This window comes from Poecile atricapillus, chromosome 4 (genome assembly GCF_030490865.1).
Source record: "Poecile atricapillus isolate bPoeAtr1 chromosome 4, bPoeAtr1.hap1, whole genome shotgun sequence".
NCBI classification, from domain to species: domain Eukaryota; kingdom Metazoa; phylum Chordata; class Aves; order Passeriformes; family Paridae; genus Poecile; species Poecile atricapillus.
The window spans coordinates 53,316,278-53,336,108 of record NC_081252.1 but is presented as its reverse complement, the minus strand read 5'-3'; the positions used below and the strand labels follow the sequence as shown (position 1 = coordinate 53,336,108).

At 43.2% G+C, this 19,831-nt stretch overlaps 1 protein-coding gene across 3 annotated transcripts in view; it reads right to left on the bottom strand.

Moving 5' to 3' along the window:
* The window catches only part of RBM47 (RNA binding motif protein 47), a 76,955-nt gene extending 58,568 nt beyond the window's left edge, over positions 1–18,387 (bottom strand). The window contains exons 1-2 of one of the 3 annotated variants that reach the window (XM_058838247.1): positions 18,278–18,387; positions 17,983–18,123 (exon numbers count right to left, since the gene is read on the bottom strand). Coding sequence is in view for 1 of the 3 variants with exons in the window: in XM_058838245.1 (XP_058694228.1) it covers positions 16,924–16,952 (29 nt within the window). In the remaining 2 variants the exon portion in view is untranslated. Of the gene's footprint in view, positions 1–16,923; positions 17,342–17,426; positions 17,437–17,982; positions 18,124–18,277 lie in introns of those variants that run through there. The other 2 variants (XM_058838249.1, XM_058838245.1) reach the window with 2 other exon arrangements.
* Positions 18,388–19,831: the final 1,444 nt, after the last annotated feature.

Sequence of the window (19,831 nt, the reverse complement as noted above, 5' to 3'; positions counted from 1 at the left end):
ACAGACTCATGTCTTATGCTTGCTTAGAAGTTCTTGACTTTATTCCCAGTGAAACTGTTCAATTCACCAGCAGCCAGCAGCCCTCTCCATCAGCATCTGCTGCTACCTGTCATTTTGCCTTGTTTCACTCCTTCCTGGGCAGACATCCCATGGATCCCAGGTTTTTATCTTGATGGCTTCATTCTCCCCTACCAGCCTCATTCTAGAACACCTGCTAAAGCTGATAGCACTAATTATACTTTTATTTGAATGTAAGTAGTTTGCTTGGGGATATAATAAGTATACATCTGATTTTGGAGCCTCTGAAAGAAGCCTGTTGATCTGATCAGTGCCAGTGAGGAGGAGAGAGATGTAAGAACTACCTCCACAGAAGTAAGTGGAGTCAAACCACGTCAGTGAGCATTCCTGGGTGCTGGAATGGAAACTAATTGCACCTTTTAAGGTGTAGAACAGCTGACACACTTTGAAGCCATGTCATTTCAATGTTACTTGCCCAAACCAGAGGGCAGATCATCACTCTCCCAGGCACAGAACGAGGGTCAGAGCGAGCTCTGGATTGTACCTTACACACAGCGTGGGTGCAGTCATTTGGTTTTGGCAGGTGACACAGCATCCTCCTCTGGAGGCAACCAGCCTGTGTGCCACAGAGCGATTCTGGCGCGTTTGATTTACTAGCAGAGATGCAGCTAATGGGGAACAGAGATAGAAAACCAAACTCCTTATTTAACAAGCAAAATAAAGAAATCTTTTACATCTGGAAATACTGAGGCAGATGATCAAATAATTAGCACTGCAAGTTTGTACTGCCTGCAGCTAGAAGAACTGCTCTCTGTGGAAGCAGGAATGTGGTTGAGCCTGAAAAAACGTGATAAGGGATCTGTACCTAAGATTTTTGGATGATCTGCATACGTCACAGGTAAGTTTCCAAAGAGCTGAAGGAGCATTGAGGACTGGACTCCCATGGAAAAAATCCCTACACTATCCAGCTGAGGATGGCTTGGCACGCAAGTGCCAGTGCCACATTTTTACTCCTTCTGAGGAGGTGTATCAAAACTAAAGGTGAAGAAACAACAAAGTGGCCTTTTTTTTTTTTTTTTTTAATATCACAATTTGACCCCAGAAACAGCAATAAGAAAAATTCTTTTTACTTGCTTTTCTCAACCAAATAAAAAAATCAAATTCAGGTCAATTTTTTCCCCAGCACTTTAGAGGTTCCTTCAATTTCCACATAAAGTGGTCACAATTGAAAACTGGAAATATTTTCCTTGGAATTTTAATTTTTATACAGATCAGTCTGTTTTGCAAACTCAACCCAAACTTACAAATAGTTTTATTTTTACAAAATCTTCACTTTTGAAAGGTATGTAAGCCGTTTACACGTAATTTTATCCTAGCTGGAATCCTGATGAGCTTGCATATTGTGAGGAAAAAAAGTATGGGTATGGATTTCTATGGTGATGTTTCATCACATGTGTGGGCTGAGGCTGGCCGTAGCTATGAAATACAAATGTAATATGTACAGATCTTGCTGATCTAGCAGAAGTATTAAATAACAAATCTCCTGGCTCTCTTACAGAAGATGATTCAAACAATCTGTAGGTTCCTAGGCTGCTGCACAGGATCACAGCCTGATCACATGTGTGTGATGGCATAAACAGATGAATAATAGCAACTGCATTTTCAGTCCCACCCACATTTCATCTTATTTTTTTTAATCACATTACACCTACACACAATGTTTGGCTAAGATTGACAGACACCAACTACAAGAAAATCAATGTTGTTTTCTGTACGTGTGTATTTCAGGAGGAAATTATATCTGGGGATTTCCCCCCTTTTGTCTTGTTTTTGTTTTCATAGAAATAAATCTGAGAAAACAAGCTAAGAAAGTCTTTGGCTGCCATGGAATTTCAAATACTAAGTCCTAACAGAAGTGCAGGTAAAATTGGACTAGAGTAGGAGACAGGTGACCTATTACAAAATATTTCTGCATGGCTTCCCCATCGGGCTGCTGTCAGCTCCAGCGCATGCCATGACCTTGCCTCTGTTGAGAATTGGAAGAGTATTGGCCTTGACTTGAATGGAGGCAGGACCAAATCCTCCTTAGACAGTTTCATACACTACGTGTCGGATGTGTGTGCCAGCATTATGCAACGGGGGGAAAAATGAAAACCTGTCAGGCACAGAACTGGTGCACTCAAGGACATAATGTTACTTGTTTTGCAGCTTTGGCACCTAGCAGGGATTAACCACGTGCCATTGATAGCTGCCATGATAAAGTCAACCAAAACACTTAATTTTTTAGCTTCCAGAACATGATCTAAACTTTTGAAGGAAATGGCTTGCTTGGCCTCAAGTTTTTATTTGGAAAAAAAAATAAACTGGGAAAACCTTTACTTTTTCCAGTCTTCTCCCCCCATTTTCCCCCTCTTTTGTCTCCCAGCTAACAAAGCAGTAGATTGAATTCACCTCCCAATTCCTTTATTAATTATTTTTTCAACCAAGTGGGTAGGTATTGTAAGTTGCCAGCCTTCACTTTCTGGAAATTCTTTGGTGTATTACTGCATAGCAGAGTGGTGTGACAAGGATAAAGAGATTAGAAGTAATTTCATATAACTCCTTCTGTCAAAATCTGCAGAGGGCTTTTACTGGTAACTCAGAGTGTTGCTGAAATTCTTCATTAAAAACTTTCAATATACGGGCAGAAAAGCTCTAAGCTCTAAGACACAAAGTAACCAAAACAGAGTGAGAGAAGGAATATTAAATCAAAATCTGAATAGAGCGGGAATACAAAGGAAAGAAACCGACAAAACCAACCACCCCACTCAAGTACAACAGTAATAATGCATGTTATCTCCAGGGGGGTTGACAAAAAAATTCAGCTTTGAAAGACAGAAAACCACATGTTGATTTGCACCAGTTTCAAGTAAGTGTGCATAACCTGTGCAGACACAGGCTCTCCTTGCTAGCCTTAGACTGTCCAGGTAGCTGTGAGCTGCTGCTTGATGGTCACTACAGCAGGCTACCTGGGCTCACACAGAGTTCAGGCTGTGTTTTCCCTCTGTTGTATCAGCACACTTCACATACAGCCTAGAGAGGTAAAATCTGGCCAGTAGATGAGGAACATTTCCTAGTATGGTGGTCAAGTATGGCCCCTAGTACTGTCAGTGTGAGAAAGCAAGGCTGAAGTACACAGAAGAAGGGTAAGAAGGAACTACATATGATCTGTCCAACACAGCTGGGCCAGCCTACAGACCTGTAAAAAAAGCTTTGGAAAGAGGGTGGTTTGCATTCTCTATGATCATTCTATTAAATGAACAGAGGAATGGACAGACATTAAATGATAATGTCAGTCCTGCACCTTTTGGATAGTTACTATAGTGTTACAAAGCAATCACCAGGGATTGCAGGTCCTCATCAGAGCCTGTGGCCTTGCAGAAGAACAAAGGAAGTGCAGATGAGCACAAGTGCATGAAAGGGAGTGTGCTGCTACCACCACGGTTAGGAGAAGAGCTTAATTGCTTTGTCCCCTATTAGAGGTGCATATTCTTCTATTTCTTTGGGAGGTCCTTTTCTCTCTTTGTGAATCATTCACCCATTAGTTTCCACAAACATGTTCACACCTCAGGTTGCTCAATGAAAGCTGTAGCATGATCTGCTATGTTGCAGGCCACCCAGGACAGAAGTTTTTATCCTTATCTTCAGCCATTTGCTGAATGAGGAAGGTTGCCCTGCGTTCTCAATTTCTGACTGGATTTCAAGCTGGTCGACCAGAGGAAGCCTTCCCTCTGGTATCTGTGGTACCTATCACAACAAGCGTTTCTCAGTTGTCCATTTCTGCTTTAAAAAGAACCAAAGCTTTGCCAGTAGTCACTGGCTAGGAAATATAATGTATTCTTGCTCTGATCCTGCACCTTTCTTGAGTCACAGCTGCTTCTGGGATGGTTTGATGGGAGGGAAAGCAGCTCCATTGTACAGATGTGCCTCAGCCCTAGTCTGCCTAAAGGCGAGGTGCAAAGCAGAAACACGCCCTGTGCGGTGGGCAACCCTGAGTCCACAGTCTCAGCACCTCAGTCTTTGACCAGTCTCCTGTTCCTCACCTGAAAACAGCTTAACTTCAAGCAGCTACCACTTGTAACTGTTATCCACCAGGAAAAAGACAGTAAAACATCCCAACAGCACAGTGTGGATTGCTACATTTGACTTCTGCCACTTTACGGGCCACTTTAATAAACAGATCTCTAGAAGAGGGGCACTGTGGTGGCCAGAGCCATGCTGAACATATTCCCTAAGCAAGGAAGTGTCTAACCCTAGTACACCTATTATGGTGTAATATCCCAGTCCTCAGTATGCTCCTCACTATTTGTCTTCCATAATGTCTTCCTTCTTTATCCTCCTATCTTTTCTTACCATGCAGAGAACATCAGCCTCTTTTATGTTACCAGCTATTTTTACAGCTGCAATGCTGTAAGTGAAAGAGGCTCCCCCTGCAAGGTTTTGGTCCTTGTCCTGCTTGGCCAGTCTCAGCAGATCTCCAGCTGACCAGGAAGGATCCATGTGGGACCACTGCATCCTCAAACCAGCCCCTAAGCCAGCACACTTCAGACTGTGAGTGACTCCCACCCATGAGAAGCCACAGTTTGTTCCTCCCTCTTTTACCCCACAAATATGCAGGGATGTGGATAAAACACAGCAAGGGGCCATGGCACAGAAATGACTACCCAGGATCCCCCTTTCCCAGCTCAATACCTAATTAGCCCTTGGTGATGAGGATACCTCTACTTGTGACTCCTCCTGGCCCCACAGGAGAAGTGATTGACTGTGGACTATAGTCCCTGACTATGCAGTGGCAGGGGGCTGGCATCTCCCCAGCTCAGCCACTTATTTCTGGTGTACTCCAAAACAGCTCTACAGCCCAGGAGGGACAAAAGCATCGCAGGGCTTTCCTTGGGTGCCCTCCAACCTGACAAGTGGTACCATTTCCCTCACTGCCATGTTTCACCAAGTGAAGGTGCCAGCCTGGGTCTGGGTGGATCTTGCAGATACATGCATGGGGGAGTGAGTGGTGCAACGTGCTGCTGCCCTGGAGAACCTCATATTTGGAATGTGGGTGCTGAAAATTTGATCTTATAGTGCTCTGGACCCTCATAGGAGACACTGGCCTCCACTGCTTGACATGCAGTAGAGAGGGCTGCCTTGCTCCTGAAGAGAAGCTGGGCTCAGACACCAACGGGGGCAGCTGTCCCCACCATTCTGCCAGTGACAATGGAGGTGACAGCACCTGATGTACTGCGGGAAAGGGGAATCCACAACTGAGGCAAAAAAAGAGGTTCTTGATTACAGTTTTCTGCCTTTGGTCTGCCCATGAATCCTGTGTATCACTGGCCAAGTCATTTAAACCAAGCTTTGTACAGATGGTGACCAGTGGCATGTTCCTTGTTTTCAGATGGGAACATTTTCTGGACTTCAATTTGCTTGCAGAAGCAATGAGCATTTAGAGCTGCAAGGGAACTGTTTGGGAAATGCATTTTGAAAATGTGGATCTTAAGCAAAATTAAGTTTTCTGGAAAGTAGAGTCATGAGGCGAGCAGTGTTATATTAGACTTACATTAGTAGCTGAAGGGCAAATAAAACAAGAAAAGGAGACAATTTGTTTTGCCTCAAGGCAAACATTTAATTTCTGAATTCTTTACCCCATTCCTATTGTTAAATTTGGTGACATTTTCTAAATAAAATTTCACTCTAAAGCAAAAAAACAAAGAAGTGATTTCATAATTTTGAAAACATGGGAATAACACTTCAACTTATTTGTGTACATGTATTTCTGATCACCCAAAATAACCTCTTGACATAAGCCTATATCTATAGCTTGTTTACCCTCAAGTACACTGTTCAGTGAAGATGACCTTAAACCAAGCAAGTTCACCTGTGCATGGTGAACATCCTAAGCTGTATAATCAAAACTATGGCAAACTTCTAAATTTATATCCTGTGTCCTTATTTTTTAGTAAATAAATATCAAATGGTTGTTATGCAGATCATCTCATTACTGTTTGTAAGTATTTAAATGTTATAGCAAGGAGCACCACTAAAAAGCCAAAGAGTAATAAATCTCTCTTCAGAGCAAAGGAATTCAAGAGCATGAACCATTTACATCCCAAACAGCAGGAGAAAAAAACCCATTAAATATTTAAAGTTAGTTCATTGTCTACCCTTATTTTTATGGATGGCATATGGCAAGGCTCCTTCAAAAAACCTCATCAGCACTGAATGTGTGGAAAAACCAGGAGCATACTATAGTAATGTATATAACAGAAGGCAAACTAGGATTGTGCAGACTATAAATCTGGCACTTCATATTTTTTATGAGTAGGATGTATCTGTGCATGGTTTCCTAAGCGTCCCTGTATTTTTTTTTTTATGCAACCTGAAACCCAACCCCAAATTCCATCATGAGGCATCCTACTGACGCGTGTGTCACCAGAGGGGTAGCACATGATATTTACAGCTTGGACTTCTTTTTCACAAAGGAACAGTAAATGACAAAGGCAGGGCAGCAGCAGAGAAAAAGGGAAGAGACAGGAGCGGGGGACTCCTTACAGCTTCTTGAGGAAAAGTTGGGCTGGTGAAAACCCTTGGATTCACATCCCGAAGTGCTCTGGCTTGGGCTGTGTTGTCTCCTTGGATGACTTGCCCTTTCTTCTGCTCCTGCCCTTGTCCAATAGCAGTGCCTCAAAGTCTCACATTTCCTTCCTCCTGCCATTGTCTCTAGCCCTGAGAACCCCTGCCTGGCTGGCTCTGATTGTGGCCCCCCATGTCAGACCTTGTCCCCAAATGTGCTGTCTTCCTGCCCAGCCACCACTTCTCAGTTATTTCTGTTTGAGTTACCAAATCCCCTTCTCCATCAGCCTTCTGACTCTTCATCGGCTTTTCAAGGCAGGCAGTGGTCTTCCTCTCCTTCCTCTTTATCTCTCTCTTTCTTCCCTTCCCGCTAGGTTCAACCTGTTCTTCAGGAGCCCCACGCCCCAGTACCTGTTTCTTGGCTTTTTTTTATCTTTAGATGTCCTATAGACTGCTCTTGAACTCAGGGCAGAGAACCCAGCAGGCTCATGCTAGAACTTTGACTCAAGTTTTTCACAGGGCATAGGCAGTGTCAACGGTGGGTTTGGGGACTTGGAAGTTAAAACTTGAAGTTTCCACTAAACACATGGAAACTGTTTTCAAAGGTTTATATCCTACTTTGACCCTGCACAAGAGCCACTTCCTTGCTTGAGGTCAAGTACTTAGGAAACCTTGGGAAGAAGTTGCAAAAGTTTGAAAAAAACCAAATTCTCTAGCTTTGATTTTCAGAAATTGCCAAATACTTTTAGTCTAGTGACTCTTGGGTCTCTATACAGGTAAATGCAGAGCAATTCACAGGCCCCAGGCATCTTGCCACGCAATGCAAAGCTTTGCAAAATTATGAGCAAATAAAAATAGTCTCCTAATAGAAAATGCAGGACATCCTTATTAACCAGAGTTGTTCTGTCTTCTTCCTTTTACATCTGCTTGTACAATGGAAACTTTTGGTGCAAAATGTCATGCACTTGAAGCAGTTACTGTCCCAGATCTCTGTAGGTTATATCGTGTGTACACTTTTTCCAGAGTGGGCTACAACAGTTATATCTATTTATCAACACTAAAACTACAGGCACTTTAGCAGTACATTTCAAACTGCTTTTCCAAAACCAGTGATCTGAAGCAGAAACCTGGGACCTGTCCCACCAGCATCCTGGGGACTCCCAGCTCTCTCTTGTCTCCGGAGTTCCAAAGCAAGTGTTGCTCACTGCTCTGTCAACAGGACCTTGCTCTCACTTCACGGGGACACAGCTGGATCATGAAATGCAGCCTGCTGGCAGTGCCCCCTCCCATCCCTTGACAACTTGTGCCATTGCAGTGCTTCATGGAGTCCCCCTCATCGCAGGGCTGCGGGGCTGAAGGGGAGTTGAGGGAAGGAGCCCAGGGGCTGCCAGAGGTTCGGGTTAGGTGTCCAGCTGTGATTGGCACCTTCCCTCATCCTTCCCCAGGACTTCCACAGCACAACGGCCCAACCCTATCAAAATGGAGGCATAAGCCAAACACAGAAAAATCCCTGAGATTTGCTGAATTCCCCATGGATTTGCCATAGTAGACCTCCCAAGCTGGTGGGATGTTCAGCTTTACCAGCAGAGACCAGTAACCACAAAACAGATATCTGCAAAAACCACTTGACTGTCCCGTTGTTAACTCATGCATACCATTTTCTATGGCAAGGCAGGGACATGAACCCAGGTTTCCTCAGCTTTATACTGGTGCTTTTCCTGCAAAACCAGTCATTTGTATAGTTTTCGCTCCTTGCCTGGCTTGTTCTACACCCTGTTGCACATATGCATACAATAGTACGTGCGAACTCAGAAGAAACCTTTATTTAATAGTGATTGACATTTGCAGGAGCTTTAAGAATGCAATGATTTTGGCACCAGTTACTTTCCAGGTAAGGATTAACAAACCAATGTCTTAACCACTACCTGATGTTCTTTGTTTGAAAAAGGCCACGTTTCAAAATGGTGGCAGCTTTCAGGCGTTTTTTTCAGAAAGATTGTGCTTTGGTTTGGAAATAGGGAAGCACAGCAAGGATTGCAACACAAAAGAAATGAAGAGGAAATGTGATATAGTGGTTTGGACCTACAGAAGGACCGATAAAATTACGTTCATCTCACACTGTTCATATTATGGTGCTTGATTTAGAAGACACAAAAGCAGTGTCCCCTCATCAGAGCTCAGGCAGAAGCTACGCCCTTTCAGTGTCTTGGTATTGTGGCTGAAACTCACATTCAAACAATGTTGTAATACAGTGAAAAGGAAAGTCTGGTTCATCCACCTTGCCTGTTATTCAAAGCTCCTGATGTTGGCCAGAAGGGGGTTCACCCCTTTTGCTTTTCCATGGTTCCAACATCTCTACATCCAGTGTTTGCAAGGATGCAGAGTGGGTGTTCTATGGAGCACCAGGGCACACACCAGCCAGTTCAGAGCACGTATGCTGTGCCAGGACTTGTGGCCACAGTGCCAGCCTCACTGACTGGCACAGACAGAGCATGTGGAGAGCATGGAGGCCCCAGGAACTGGCACCAGTGGCAGAAGGCAAAAGTGAGCCTCTGAAGATGGGTAACCAGTGAGCCAGCTTTGAACAACAGAACTCTGAAAGTAACTTGCATAACAACAGCAACAACAACAAGCTTATCTAATCCTCTTTGCACCAGCCTCAGCCCTGCAAAGGGTTTGTCCGACCTGCCTGTGGGTATTCCTAGGGCACGGGGGACAGATAACCTTGTATCCAACCTGTGGTAACACAACTACAGCTCCCAAACTGCAGCAGGATGCTTTTCGGTTACTTTGGAGTACAGCCAAAAAGAGAACATACAGTTGCCTATGTGTTAAAAACATGAAAGTGCATCCAAAGATACTTTAAACTTATACCACAGCTTACAAACCCCCTGTTCAGCCCATGTCATGTACTGGCAGCATGCACTGAGGGTTGAGGTCTTCAATTGATTTTCATTATTAGCAGCATGAAGCTTTATTGAGAACTTCACCTTACAATACATGGCATTTTCCATAAAATTCTTACACTGCCCATGGGTAAGTAGACCACATTGTCAGCAATTTTGCTTAAATTTCCTTCAGAGAGCCTGTATTTTTTACACAACTTACTTATTAAAAAAACCCTTTGTATCTGCTGGAAAATGCAGAGGCAGAGATGTTTTATACTTCACCTCTTTTATATATGTAGTATACTCTTTAACAGCTCATCTCTTATGGCACTCAAGAGTGTATTTCTGGTATATAGGAAGAGGGAAAAAAATATGACACAGTGGGTAAAATGATCCCATAAGATCATCTCCCTAAAACAGAGATAAAGATGGTAACTGAAAGTGCTTTAGGAATTAAAAATCCAACACTGAGGCTGATTTGTGTTGATACCTTCACTGCACATGTTGTTTATATATATATATATGTATATAAATATATATATATAAATATACAAAAATAAATAATGTATTTTCCTTTTGAAAACAAACAACCCAAAACCTCAGTGATCTACAGATGGAAATGCTAGGATTTGACTCAGATTTCAATCTCCTTGGTAAAGGCCAATGGGATGGACACCACAACCTGCTCTCAGCAGCCCCACAGCCCAGGGACTAGCAGGATCACTAGTAACACCTCTCAAATCCCTGATGTTTTTTAATGGTGCCTTTCTTCCCACTGGAACACCACCACAAACCCATCTTTGGGAGATGACAGGAATCAAAAAGCCACTGTTGAAACTCCAGATAATGACAGAGGATGGAAAAAGAGCCCTGAAACTCTTCTGTAAGCAAAATGCTTGCTGGGCTTTTCTCATTCTGATGCGAAAGCCAACAGACAAGGCCACCAGTGCCTACTTGATGTATTTACTCAGGGCTCCTGGAAGTTCATTCCACATTCCTCAGAGTTGTAGGTTTTATACAGTGCCCTGTATATCAACCAGACATTGTACCTGATAAACTTTCCCCGAGGCAGGTGGCCATGGGAATGGCCAGGAATTTGTGCAGGAATTTGCATGGGAATTTTCTTACTCATAAGGTTAGCAAACATTGAAAACTAAAATTGTTTGCCAGTCAGTCTTGATGCCTACCAAAAATGTAAGCTTGCAGACAACTCCCTGCAAAAAACCAGATCTTTCCAAGAGAAATAAAGAGTGACCATGGGAAGATATCTTCTCAGCACCTCCAGCAAGGACCTGCGAACACCTGTGGTAAAACACAGCCCAGAGAACAGACCTTAAAATATCAGGGAGGGTTCCTGGCTGGAAGGCAGAGAGGAGCAGAGCAGCACAGACAGGTGTGGTCAGGAGCTGTTGCCTGTCTCAGACCCTGTTCCCACTGATTACACACTGCAGGAGGCAGGGCACTGTGCTGACATCCCAGACACCTCTTGCCACCCCTGTGGTGCTTAGGAAGATTTATTCTGCACGCATACAGTCTGACCTGTGGCTCACATAGGTAAGTTGAGACTTGGGACTTCAATACGTGGACGAAGCACGTAAAAGCCTTTTTGTTTATTGTTGCTCAATACAATTATCCTCTATATAAATCACATGTTTTTCCTTCCATGCAGGACAACTGTGGCCTGTTTGAGCCCTGCCCAGGTTGAAGCTTGCTTCTGGGCCCTGGGGTTGTGCAATGCCGCTGGGTACATCTGCAGCCACCCATTGGCCTGGGTGCCCAGGGTGAGCAGACGACTTTGTCAGTAGCATCTTCTCATCCCATTTACTTTGTAAACACTGGCTAAGACACCACAAATGGCAGCAGCAGCAAGCACATTCAGATCTCCTGACTGAGCCAGAGGCACCTCCACATTCATTGAATGTGTGCACTCAGTAAGTCAGATAAGTAGTGTCTTTTCTTGCCTGCTTCATGAGGCCAAGAAACCAAAGGCAGAATCCATCTTCAAAAGCCACAGAACGTACTGCAGTCCCAGAAGTTTGAATACACTCACCAATTAAGTCTAGGTTTGCTTGGAGCTTTACCTGTGACTGTGCTCTGGTGAGCTTCAGGTACCATATTAGTGCTGCTTTTAATGAAAATGCTAATGACAGTGAAATGCTTCCTGTGGGGACTAGCACTCACATTAGGATGTGAGTGGTGTATGAACTGTGGTGAAATTTCAGCATACACAGTCAACAGAAATTTTACTGCAAGAAACATGGCCTTAAGTCATGGTAACAATGTTAATATTTAATTGAGGTGAGTGGAACGTGCTCTTTTGTTCAAAAACATCTAGAGGACATGTTTCTGCATGCATGATCGTGTTTGACTCCATCTTCTCTCCTTGCCTTTCATGCTTTTTTCCCAGCTCTGTCTCTTCCTCCCTCCCCAGACATAAGAGCTCCCACAGTTGTACCCTGCTTACTGCTCAGACCTCATACTCTCTGTTTGTCAACCCAGCACAACTTCCAGCTTTAAAGATCTGTTAACCACAGTCTCTTCATAATTCCACCCTTACAGGTCCTGAAATCTTGAGCACAGCTTTCAAACCCTAATGAAGCACCTCTGTCTCAGCATTTCCCCGATTGGGATCAGACTCAGTGAGCTGACCTTTTCCTCCCCTGTCTCCTTCCTCCTCCTCCTCCTCCTCCTCCTCCTCCTCCTCCTCCTCCTCCTCCTCTTCCTCCTCCTCCTCTTCCTCCTCCTCCTCTTTCCAAGGATTGCTCATTTCTCATTTTCTCCCTTTCCTTGTCGTCCCAGCCCTGCAAATGCCTCCCCTTCACCCAAGTCCATCACCTTCCTCCTTGAGTTTTGATTTTCCATTTTTCTCTTCTTATTGTTGCTGATTTATGCTGATGACCTGTATCACCCTTTTGTCATGCTGTGTACATTTTACCAATTCTGTTCCTCTGCTGCCCTGATCCTTTTCTTTTCCTCATTAAAAAAGACTGTTTATTCGGCCTCTGTCCAGAGGCTACCTACGGCTGTATTTTTGGTGCACTGAACTACAAGTGGTCCCATTCAACACCATCCATTAACCTCCTCCATTATGTCCACTATTCAGCCTTTTTGCAATTTCTGCTCCATCAACCCTCATGACTTCTCCTTTGCTTTTAGCCCTTATCTCCATACCAAGTTAAATTGAAAAATTCTCCCTACATTTCAATTTCCTTCGATTTTCTTCCCCATAATATCCAGCCCAACTAACACCCCTCAGTTCTTTCTTCTGCTAGAAAGGTTGAAAGACTGCTGAAAGCCCAGCCATCACTTCCAGTTATATGTGGATAAAGCAGAGTCTCTAACACTACTCCTCTCTCAAGGAATACCCAAAGTCTCTTTTCTCTCCTTTCCACAGTGTCCATTACTGCTCTGTTTGCAGGCAGGGCACAGTTTTTATTTGGGCAGCCTTTCTTTCAAGGTACAGCTAAGACCTGTTGATGTTTTCTGCATGCATGTCATAGACATTGGCTATTATATCTGCCCTTAAAATGTAAATACTTCCCTGGAGTCTTGTCCTCACATTAGCTCATTAATGGTGACATTCCTTTTTGCTCTTTCATAATTTGATCCACTACTGATCTACAATCTTGATCCACTGTTTCATCTTCCAAATATTACTTCAAGAGTCATTTTCATAGCTTTGAATGTGCAATGCATTTTCTGTGTTCCTGTTGATCCTCTTTCCATCTTCTAACAAATCAAATAAAAGGTGTCCTTATGCACAACACTTGCTCAGGCAGGCAGAGCTGAATAGCACAACAGGCGTCTTTTGCAGCTTATGAACACTCACTTTATGCTTCCCATCATATGCCCTTCTGTTTTCCTTCATAATTCCTCACTGGGACTACCTCCCTGGTCACAACTGTGGATGAACTTTGCTCACCTCTCCTAAATTCCTTCTAAAATCTCTCCCTTGCTGCTGAGACAGTACAACAGCAGCCAGTCTGCTGGCATGCTGTTCTCACTATGTACCCAGCTGACCCCTCACCATTTCCTCGTGCTCCACCTGCATCTATCCCATCTCTTGCCTCTCACCAGCTATTTCATGCATAAACCCCACATGGCAGTGACAGCCCTTCCGCTCCGCCTGCATGAGCAGCTCCACACAGCAGAAACACCCAGGTCAGGAATCCCAGGTCTGTGACACAGCAATCACAAATGACATCTTGAATGTTACTGGGAACTCATCTTGCTGAAACTCAGCCTACACCCTGACTTGTGGTGGAGTTTACTAAGTTTCTCTGATAAAAGACAAAAAGGCAGAAGCAGTATCTCAGTTTATTTCTAAGGCACAACTCCAGCCCATCCACTGGGTACTCAGAAGGCCAAAACATGAATGCAAACTCTGAGCTACATCACTTGGGGTGTAGCTTCTCCAGAGCAAACCTCCCAATGGCTCTCACGTTGGCAAATAGGATAGAAAGCCTCTCAGTTGCTAGTGCCTAGTTAAGCTGTTCCCCTTTGGAAATACATGAAAGTTACTGTTGTCACGTTATTGTTGGTTGAGGATTCTCATGCCTTTGTAGTTTCTTTCCATCTCACAGCAAATAAGCCCATCTGTGCTGACTCAGTCTCAGCTTTATGATCTATCTGAACAAAAGATAACATCCAGACTCTAAGCATATTTTGTACAACACACTTTAAAATATCAGAAACCTCTTTCTTCTTTTCAAATAAAATCTTACTTGGGATCAGGGCAAATGAAAGCCTGGAAAGGACAAAAATGCCCTCAAGTATCAGGTAGTCAGCTCTGCAGTTACTAAAAAAGTTGCTTTCCTCTGTTGAGTTTACTGTGTCACCAAAGCTCTACCAGCCATAGCTATACAAAGCCTGCATTGTCTCAGCAAGGCTACTGAGATGTTCCTGATCTTGGCAAGAGCTAGGTGTACCCAGAAGCATTTTATTGAAAAAAAAATTACTACAGCAGAAAGAAATATTATTTTAGGCCTCATACTGGAAAGATAAAGGTCAGAGTCCTTCCCTCTGCTAAGGGAGCAGACAAAAATATCCTGTTCACAGGATCCATTTAACAAACTTCAAAATCTCACGTAAAAATCCCCTTATGAAACAAATTTCAAAGTGACTACAATATAAGGAAGGACTTGTTGGTTTAACAACACCAGTAATTTGGAGATTTCAACTTCATGACAAAACAGGCAATTACACACAGCCATATGCAGGCATGCATATGAGAGATAGTCTCTTTATAGTTAATTTGTTTGATCTGCTTCCTTGCTACAAAGCACAGGTTTGCTGATCTTTATGTTCACCTTTATGTTCATCATTGATTTACTTTTTTAACAGGAGCAGGATCTGACAATGTTTCTTCACAAAGAGCACATACTTGCCCCTACTAAATTTCTCAATAAATCAGAGCAATATTGATTCAGGAAACTACACACAATTGATCAGGGCCATTTGAATGAAAAAGCCAAGATTACATTTTTGTTTCACCCATAAATGTGGTGTAACATCTGCTGGAGTTTGTCACCCTAGCAGTGCTGTGAGCTCCTGTGGTAACCCAACTGGAACTCTCACACCACTCCAGAGTAACCCCTGCTCTTCTCTAGCTGGGTGTTGTCACAGCTTTCACAGAAGAGGGTGTAGCATTTCACAGAGTGGTAGCAAAGTGAGGGGGCTCTGCCATGTGGAGGAAGCCAAGACTCCAAAATGTGGGGAGCTGCAAAAGCAGACCCCAGTGCCAGGGATAGCTCTGCTGAGGCAAGATCAAGGGTTCAGACCAAACTGACATAGAAACAGTACTCCCCGAAGGCTCTAGCATCTCCACTGCTTATATTAAATATTTTTATTACAATGTTTTCAACTTTTAAATAATCTGTTGTATCGAAGGCAGCACATTCTTTTATTTTCTTAAACTTCAAACAAAGATTTTGCACCCTTAGCTGCAGAAGGGACACTTGGAAATTATTAGCAACCCTATTTACAAGCCAGCCACCTCCAAATATTTCCCTAACAACACTTAGGGCCCGGAGCCTGTCTCAGAAGAGGTCGGAACCCAAAAGCAGAAGAAGGAGCTGGGCTCAGGAGGTGGGAACAGCTGCCCTCAGCTCTGGGCAGGATGCACAGCTTTGAAACAAGCCAGGATTTCAGCCTCTCTCAGGACGGGAATGTGCAGGGGAGTGGCGGGACAGAGAACGAATGTGCAGAAGGAGTGTCTGTCTCTCCGTTTATCTCTCAGACAGCCTCCAGCCTGCCGGACACCGAGCAGCGGCCCATTCCTGGCGTTATCTCCAGCTCCGGGAGCGCTGCCTCCCAGTTTCCAGCTGTATACCAGGCTCCGCTTAACACCGCGGGCGACCTCTGGCCCCAGGGCCCGGCACCTGCGCCAAACGCGCGGCTCCCCGCTCGCATCATGTGAGCTCGGCCCGGCTGCTGGAGAATAATTGCAGGCTTGTCCAAATTATCGTGTGAGAAGTCTGGGAGGCACATAAGGGCACCGATACTCAGCTTGCGTTAGCCTCAGGCGGCTCATTTCAGCCCCGTCTAATGCTCCTGCCTTCTGCCAGGTCAGCCCAGTTGAGCCGACAAAATTTAGTAGGGATTTTGCGACCTGTAAGGTCCCAGCCCACCTTTAACCATTATAATAGATTGGCTTTAGCTCAAAGTTTTATTTTAAATTCCTAAGAAGAAATGAGCTGTGTAGCCTTACCTCTAAAAATTTTTTAAAATCTGCTCTTTCTTTTAACATGAATAAAGAGACCCTAGTATTTCTCATCTCATCACGCTTATCTCAGCATGAAGAAGATGCTTGACCTCCTGATGGATACATGTATTTTACACGGTCTTCAGAAACTTTTCACAGATAAGATCCCATTCTTATGCTAATGTCTATAACAGATTGGCAGACAGCAGACTCAGAGCCCTCTTGTCACCTCCCTGTCACTTGTGCCACGGCTCTGTGGTCTGTACAAACTACAGTATTTTAAGTGTTCAAAAAGAAGAAACAGACATAAAACAAAACACTCCTTCCGAAATTGACTCCAAAGGCACTAGGCAAGTCACGCTGTGCTTTTTCTTTGACATGGACAAACACGTATTTTAAATTAAAACTCTCAGATCTGCAAATCACTTCTGAATCTGTCCTTGTTTAGTACCTGCCTCTGCCTCTCATCTGTCATCTTTCTTCAGAATCATCAGAAATCTGCCATCTGGAAAGAGTCATCAAAACTCCACCGAAAACCTCTGAAGTCCTCTCAGTTTGCCTTTCCCACGTAAAAAATATTTTAAAATGTATTTTCAGAGTGAACTTCTGGCCGCTTATATTGTCAACCCAATCACAGAGGAGTAAGTACAACCCAATCCGCAGCGAAGGACGCAGGAAGCGCAGAGCAAACCGAAGAGCGACTTTACCTACCTGGAGCCCACCTCAGCGCCCAGCACCATTCGCAGACACGGCAGCGTTTTGGGGCAGCGACCTTAATGCATTGTCCTTCCTACCGCACTGCTAAGTGAGAGTTGAGCAACTCCTTGCACTGCTGCTTGGAGCAACAGCTCTCCCAGTCTTAACCCCCTCTCTTGGCTCTTCGCTTCTTTGCCGCTTTTTTTTTTTTTTTTTTTTTTTTAACAGAGTTTTTCAGCACTAAAACTTGCAATTAGTACCAGCTAAGCCAAAGCCCCTGCTCGCCCCTGCCCTAAGCCGCACATTCCAGGGCGCTGAGCGGGGCGCTGAGCTCTTTGCCGGCACCGCGCAGCTCTTCCACCCCCAGACCCGGCTCTCTGCCCCCAAACTCGATAAGGCTGCAGGAGCTCGGCAACACGCACTGAAACTCGGACAGGGGAAAAATTGGGCTCTAATCTCCAGCCTGGGTGGTTTTTATTATCCTCCTCCCCCCCTCCTCTCTTTCTCTCCACACTCACAGTAGCAAGGTTGTCTCTGGACTACTCCCTGCCTTAAACTCACCAAACCAGATTTTTACTCCCAACACCTTCCCGTAAATCTGAACTGAAATTTTACCCTGCTTGCTGAGTTCTGGCTGGCTGAGGGCCAGCCAACATTCCTGTTGTTTTAAGAAGGCAGATTAAAAAAAAACAAAAACAAAACAAACAAAAACCCCTCAAAAACACCACCAGCAACATCCCACAAACAAAAACCTAACCCCAAACACACAAAACCCCCAAAAATAAAAAAGAAAAACACGAAAAAACCAAACAAAAAAAAGTGGGGGGGGGGGGGGGGGAAAGAAAAAACAGAGAAGAAAACCTGGAAAGATGCGAGGGCTGGAAGGAAGTAAACTTTTAGAGCAGTTTTACTAAAAATACTGTGGGAGGGAGTGATGCGCATTTATCTCTGAAGGGCTAAAACAGTAACTTTTTCTTTTTTGGCAGTGTCAGTCATGAGAAAAGATGCTTCTCAGCCATCTGCCTCCTTCAGGTGGATGGATATTTGAAAAGAAAATAAACCTCTGGTACTCACCTGAAGGACAGCAGCAGGCATCAGCACAGCAGGGAGAGGAGCCTGCACCTTTGCCTGATCCAGTTACCCCAAGGCAGCGGTAACGCTGGTTTGAGAAGTGCCACATTTTACACTTTTCTGACCTAAAGTTACATGTGGTTTCTAGAAAAGGAACAAAAGAGAAACCAGTTTATATAGAAAAAAACAATAACCAAGCCTTCTTTTAAACTCCGTGTGATCCCTCTGACCGTTGTCTGGAACGCTTAAAGAAACAATGGAGCAAGACTGTAAACTTTCTTATTCCCTTTTACCTTACCTGTCTGTGCCTGGATATGGGCTTTGATGTATTGAGACAAAGCACAAGACCTGTTTATAGTAAATGAAACTAACCAACAGAGAGATCTAACTCAGACTTATGACTAAACAAACTGGAACAGGAAGCACACACCAGCAGATTATTTTTTTTTTTTAAAGTAGTAATTCCTGCTAGCATTGTCATGAAACAGAAAAAGGAAAAAGAAAAAAAATAAAAGGTTTTGCTTCTCCCTTCAATCACGTTTGTTCAAATGCAGGAGGTTGTTGGTTTGTTGTTTTTTTTTTTGGGGGGGGGGTGTTTTTTGTTTGTTTTGTTTTGTTTTTTTCTGGAGGGCAAAAACCCAACCCAAACAACTAACCAACCAAAATGCCCAAACAAATAAGCAATGTTCCATCATGTATATGCAAATATTTAACAGAGCAATGTTTACCACTAGTAGTGATCTGGAGGTATTATTCATCTATCTGTTTCCCCATGTAGGTCATTTGTGCAACTGATTAGTATCATGACCCTCACCCCAATTAACATCTGTAATTGGTGAGTAGACAGAGGATCTTCATCTAGGATAACTGGACTGTTCAAGCCCCCAACAGCAGATTAGAAGTTCTGCAAGTTAAATCTTTAAAGAATAAATAATAATAATATTAGAGCTCAAAAACAGTGAAATAAGTTGATTTTCATAATTCTTCCTAATTTTAAATTTTTTTTATTCTTAATTAATTCTTAGCAATTCTTAATTAAGAATTCTTCTTAATTCTTAATTTTTAAAATATTTGTTTAGAGGTGGGTAGAAGTTTGTCCTTCTAAACAATAATTTTTCTAATTGTATTCTTTTTCAAGTATAGAAAAATCTCACAGGTTTTACCTAAGCAAATCCACATTCACTCCCTAATAGGATTTTGCTGCAGGCAGAAACCGATGAATCAAACTTATAATATAATATATTATATTGGTATAATATGTAAAGCTGAGTTAAATGTTGCAAAGTTCAAGTTATCAGTGTGTTCTCTCCAAACTATCACAATTCAAAAGTTGATAAAAGCATGTGATTCTAGTTTGAGCAAATGCATCAAGAATAAAAATAGTCTTTCAGAACTTAACTGCGTTAATGAGCAAATAATCATGGGAAAAATTTTCGTAAAGTACTTGAATTAAAATGGGAATTCAGCATTAGCAGCAAATATTTTGCAGTTGAATTCTTTAAGAAAAAATAGTCCAGAATAGTAAATAAGGAGGGGTTTCATGGTACAAAAACCTCTCTAGTATTCTATAGTACTCTTCTTTAAACTCATGACCCATTTGCCCAAAGGGAGGCTTTCCCATAGTGTCCTCATCTGATAAGTTTGCCAATAAAGTTCTCAGGCAATCCATCTCAGGCAGAGAACCTATGCTCCATTTGCTCCATTTAGAGGAGCAAACTGGCATTAGTGGTAGAAGTTGTTCCCTGCCAACATGTACAGGTTACTCCTAAATGAGTGTCTCTGTAATATAACAAATAGTACAGAAAACGGAAAGACATGTGAGTGCATTATCCTGCATGTCCAGAACACAGGT